This window comes from Neophocaena asiaeorientalis, unplaced genomic scaffold (assembly GCF_003031525.2).
Source record: "Neophocaena asiaeorientalis asiaeorientalis breed wild unplaced genomic scaffold, Neophocaena_asiaeorientalis_V1.1 scaffold798, whole genome shotgun sequence".
NCBI classification, from domain to species: domain Eukaryota; kingdom Metazoa; phylum Chordata; class Mammalia; order Artiodactyla; family Phocoenidae; genus Neophocaena; species Neophocaena asiaeorientalis.
Window position 1 is genome coordinate 2,611,680 of NW_020173042.1, and position 5,388 is coordinate 2,617,067.

The 5,388-nt window shown below is 48.6% G+C and overlaps 1 protein-coding gene across 1 annotated transcript in view; it reads left to right on the top strand.

The window, feature by feature from the left end:
- CUL1 (cullin 1) overlaps positions 1 to 5,178 on the top strand; it is a 74,048-nt gene extending 68,870 nt beyond the window's left edge. The window contains exons 18-22 of the mRNA XM_024742840.1: positions 2,474 to 2,521; positions 2,601 to 2,683; positions 3,229 to 3,334; positions 3,857 to 3,970; positions 4,656 to 5,178. Of these exons, the coding sequence (XP_024598608.1) occupies positions 2,474 to 2,521; positions 2,601 to 2,683; positions 3,229 to 3,334; positions 3,857 to 3,970; positions 4,656 to 4,736 (432 nt within the window). The 3' untranslated portion in view covers positions 4,737 to 5,178. The remainder of the gene's footprint in view (positions 1 to 2,473; positions 2,522 to 2,600; positions 2,684 to 3,228; positions 3,335 to 3,856; positions 3,971 to 4,655) is intronic.
- Positions 5,179 to 5,388: the final 210 nt, after the last annotated feature.

The following is a 5,388-nucleotide window of genomic DNA, read 5'->3' on the forward strand; positions in this document are numbered from 1 at the left end:
GTGGGCTCTAGAGCGCAGGCTCAGTAGTTGTGGCACACGGGCTTAGTTGCTCCGTGGCATGTGGGATCTTCCCGGACCCACAGGGGATTGAACCCGTGTCCCCTGCATTGGCAGACGGATTCTCAAGCACTGCGCCGCCAGGGAAGCCCTGACTTTTTATTGAAGTGGAAATTAATACATTAGCTTCAGGTGTACAACATAGTGATTGGATATTTTTGTACATGTTTTTTCCCTATTGGTTTGTACTAGCAACCTGTCAAAATCAATTGGCCATAGATGTATGGGTTTCTTTCTGGATTCTCAATTCTTCTCCACTGATCTAAATGTCTATTCTTATGCCAGTACCACATTGTCTCGGTTACTGTTGTTTTGTAGTAAGTCTTGGAATTGGGACATCCAACTTCGTTCTTTTTCAAGATTGTGTTGGCTATTCTGGGTCCATATGAGTTTCAGAATCAGCTTGTCTGTTTCTGCAAAAAAGGCAGTTGGAATTATGATGGGGATTGTATTAAATCTGTAGATTGGAAGGAGAATTGCCATCCTAACAATATGAAGTCTTCTGTGAACATGGACGTCTTTCCATTGATTCGGACTGTCCTTTATTCTTTTTAAACTGTGTCTCATATTGGTAGTTTTCATTATGGAAGCCTTTACACTTCTTTGGTTAAATTTATTCCTAAGTATTTTAAGTTTGATGCTATTGTTAATGGAATTGTTTGTTCATTGCTGGTGTGTAGAAATATAATTATGTATTGAACTAGTATCCTGCAACCTTGCTGAACTCATTTATTCTAACATTTTTTGTGTGGATACTTTAGGGCTTTTTTAATATGTGACCATGTCATCTGCAGATGCAGATGGTTTTACTACTTACTTTTCCTATTTGAATGCCTTTTATTTATTTTTCTTGCCTAATTGCTTTGGATAGAATTTGCAGTACATTGTTGAATAGAAGTGGTAAGAACAGGTATCCTTGTCTTGTTCCTGATCTTGGGGGAAGCCTTACAGTCACTTAAGTTTCTCTTAGATGCTGTTTACTAGACTGAAGAAATTCCCTTCTATTCCTAGTTTTTTGTTTTGTTTAGTTTCGTTTTGGTTTTAGTGTTTTTATTATGAAAGAGTGTTGGATTCTGTTCAAACGCTTTTTCTACTGCATTGAGATAACTATGTGCTTTTTGTCTATTAATAATGGTGCATTATGTTGATTTTTTTTTTTTTTTAATGTTGAATCACCCTTGCATTCTTGGGATAAATACCACTTGGTCATGGTATATAATGCTTTTTATATGCTGCTGGAATTTATATGTTTGCTGGAATTTTCTTGAGGATTTTTCCATCTTTATTCATAGGAAATTGGTCTGCCATTTTCTTTTGACGATTTTGTCTGGTTTTGGTGTCGGGCTAGTACTGGCCTCATAGAATGTGAATTAGGAAAGCCATTTATTTTTGAGTCCTGCTTCAAGTTAGTCCAGAATACATTCTCAGTTTCTAATAACAAAACGAATCTGCTTCTCTGCACGCAGGAGCGTTCTTCATTCCTCACTCCTCACCAGAAGGAGGAGGCTTCCGTTAGGGTGGAGGCTTAGGTTGCCCCCAGACCCTGGTGTGGGGCTCTGCCCTCAGTCGGGGACCTGCTTTTCGGAGCTGAGCTCCCCACCGGCCCCTGAGCCAGTTTTTAGTGCAGAGCCGGCTCCCCGTGAGGGGCTGACCCCTCCCCTGCCCTCCACAATAGGAGTCAGCTTGGCTCAGGAAGGCAGCCTCTGCATCCGTGCCCCGGGCGTGGCCAGCAGCGTCCTCATCCTGCCCTGGACTCCGGGCCAGTCACCACACTAGAGGCCTCTCCAGCTCTCCGTGACCAGGATGGGCTTCCCTTACGTGGGGGGCGGCCCTTTCCGTCCAGGGAGGAGGGGCTGCGCATGTGAGCGGCCTGGTGACTGTCCGATTCCATGGGATCGGGAAGCTGTGGAGCTAAAGGAGAGCTGAGAATCGGTTGACCACCCGCTCTTGGGGGGAGGAAGCAGCCCAGAGGCCACACGACAGGCTTAGAGTTCACCAAAGGTGGGTCAGCGGCAGGGTGGCGGGCACCATCCCCATCCTGTTTGTGAGCAGACGGTGTTGTCCGTCGTGTCCGGGCCCATGACACTCCCTCTGCTCATTCTTTGCGGTGATCGGTGTTCAAGATGCGCCGTCAGGCATCTAAGAAGATTTAGTCAAAGAAATCAGTTATGCACGATTTCTAATATTTGTAGTAGAATTGTCAGTTTTAATACTAGGTGATCAAGAGCAGAAAGGGGTTGATTTCACTTTTAGGAGTAGGTTTTGGGGACCCTGTAAGAGGCACCATCGCTCTTTTTCCTCTGGGCATATTCTACTTCAGTGACTATTATTTTCCATAGAAGAATGGACTGTGGGACTGGGGCTGTGGTTCTTATTACAAAGAAAACTGCATTTTCTCTTTTCTCTTTAATTGCAGGACATTTTGGCACAAGTCCTACAGATTTTATTGAAGTCAAAGTTATTGGTATGTTTGTGTACTTTTTATGTTAAGCTAGAAGAAAGCCTTTTCCTGAGATTACGTAGTAACAGTTGTTTTCTTATAGGTCTTGGAAGACGAAAATGCAAATGTTGATGAGGTGGAATTGAAGCCAGATACCTTAATAAAATTATATCTTGGTTATAAAAAGTAAGGAAAATCTAACAAGTAGACGGTCCTAGGCCGTAGACTTATCCCCTGACCCCCAGTGCACTTACTGGTGTCACCTCAGATGGGGGGCTGTGAGCACGGTGCCAGGCCTGGCAGGCCTTTGACAGGGTCCTGATTCCCTCTGACCCATCCTGGGTGGGTCTCCATTTGACTCTTTCAGTTTTGGGGTTTTTCTTCTATTGGCAAATAAATAAGTCTCCTTAAATGGCTCGCCTGGAAAGTTTGGACCTCTGTGTCCCAGTGTCTTGATTTTATTTCACTTGACAGAGTTTGGGAGAGCCGGTTAAGGAACTGAATTTCCTGCGATACAGACGTCCTGCTGCTGGCAGAGCAGGAACCCGCCCTGCGGAGAGCTAGGGGCTTTTCAGAGAGATGAGTGTGGCAGGGAAGCGGGAGACGGTCGGTCACACTCTCCACCCTCCGTCCGGGGAGCAAAGCACCTCTTAAAGATTGAAAACAGAAAGAAGCCTTTACTGCGTGCCTTTTAAAACAATAGTGATTGGTTTCCTCGATTTTCTTGACAGTAAGAAATTAAGGGTTAACATCAATGTGCCAATGAAAACGGAACAGAAGCAGGAACAAGAAACCACACACAAAAACATCGAGGAAGATCGCAAGCTTCTGATCCAGGTGACACTGGGTGCCTGTCCCCTCGTGTGGGAGGTGGCCGCCGCGGCTGGGGTGGCGCTTCCTCTGGGCTGTGTGTCCTGTGACTTGGGAGTGGTGGCCAGGATGATGGATGGTTCTGGATGGAGTAGATGGAATAATCAATGAAATAGATGAGAGCAAATACCTGTGGTGAGTTACTAAGATGGGGAGGGAGGGAAAGTTGTTTAGTGCAGGGTCAGGCGGCTTCCGTGGCTTCGAAGACTGAACTTTTTCTCATTTTAAAAGTGTTTTCTACTTGGGTTAAATTGCTAAAATTGCTGCTCATAAGACCGAAACATTTTAATGTTCGTTGTGTTGGCGCTGAAACTTAAGTAGATGGAGTCGGCGCCCTGCCCGCTCCGCCCTGCGCTGTGCTTGTTACCTGTTAGGAAATCGTAGTTCTCTGCGTGTTTGGCAGCCTTATTGCTAGTTCTTCTTAATTATTACGGCTAAGTTCTTATAACTCTGTTAAACACATTTGTTTTTCTTTCCTTGGTCACACAGGCGGCTATTGTGAGAATTATGAAAATGAGGAAGGTTCTGAAGCACCAGCAGTTACTTGGAGAAGTGCTGACCCAGCTGTCCTCAAGGTTCAAGCCTCGGGTCCCAGTAATTAAGGTACAAGAATTACATAGCAGAAGCATTCAGATTACATTTCAGAAGCCAAAAGAGGTAACCAAACTAGGTTGATTGCTATGTCGCGAAGAAGGAACTTGGCTTAGTCACGTATAATAGGTTTCTGCAAAAGAAAATAGGATGAATTTTTCAACGTTTTATTGAAGCGCGTACACAGAGAAGGGCAAAATCCTCAGCATTCAGCTTGCTGACCTTGGCAAAGCGATCAGCTGCCCCAGATGAGAGCGAGCCTCGCGCTCCCTCCCGGCCCGGTAGCCACGCCCTGGTGTCACCACCGCCGCGTGTGTCCTACGCCCACGCCGGAAAGCACTTTGCCGCCTTGAACTCTGCCCAGAGGGTCTTGAGAGTCCCGCCCTCCCGCGTCTGCCGAGCCCGCCGGGGAGGCGGTCTCCATGGATGTGTGGCTCGTTGCTCTGGGTCCCCTGGGTGGCCCGCGGCCCCTGGGCACACTCGCGGCTCGTTTCTGGTTGCCGTCATTTCAAACAGAAACTGGGCGGCAGGTACCGCGGGGCGGGTGCGGCTGGAGGGACGGGAGCCGCGGGGGCGGGGCTCCGGGCGGGGAGACGGCGGTGCCCCAGGGATGGAGGGAGGTCCGTCTCCGTTCCGACCCTGAACATGTTTTTCTTTCCCTTTCACTACCTCTTCCTCTTCTAAAAATGGCGCCCAGAAATGCATTGACATTCTGATCGAGAAGGAATATTTGGAGCGAGTGGATGGTGAAAAGGACACCTACAGTTACCTGGCCTAACCCTCCTGGAGGGGTCTGACCGCGGCGCAGCCCCTCATCCCGTGGGAAGGATGGAGACGAGACGAGGCGGCGGCGGCGGCGGCGGCGCCACGCGGACCTCCTGCTCGGCCCGAGGCCCAGGCTCCCATCGCGGGCTCGGGGCGATGAGAACTGCTCAGGATCGCCACACTTCACGTCTGTAAATACGGACACCGACGCCATTTAAGCTAATTTAAGACCAGAGGGGATGGAACCTTCCTCGCTGAGGGCTGCATGCTTCTGCATCCAATCAACCCATTGGCCACGTGAATGACAGCGGCCGGCCAGGCGGCCCTTCGGAGGCCGGCAGCGCCTGGAGAGCAGGTCTGAATGGACCCACGTGTAATCCGCTATGAAAAACCATTTGTATAGTGTGTTTCATTTTTTAATGTGTGAAAATAAAGAAAATTAAAGGATTTCTGTACAAGTCGCATTTGGTTTTGTTTTTAAGTTTTACTAATTTCACCCCTGGGCACACTCGCGGCTCGTTTCTGGTTGCCGTCATTTCAAACAGAAACTGGGCGGCAGGTACCGCGGGGCGGGTGCGGCTGGAGGGACGGGAGCCGCGGGGGCGGGGCTCCGGGCGGGGAGACGGCGGTGCCCCAGGGATGGAGGGAGGTCCGTCTCCGTTCCG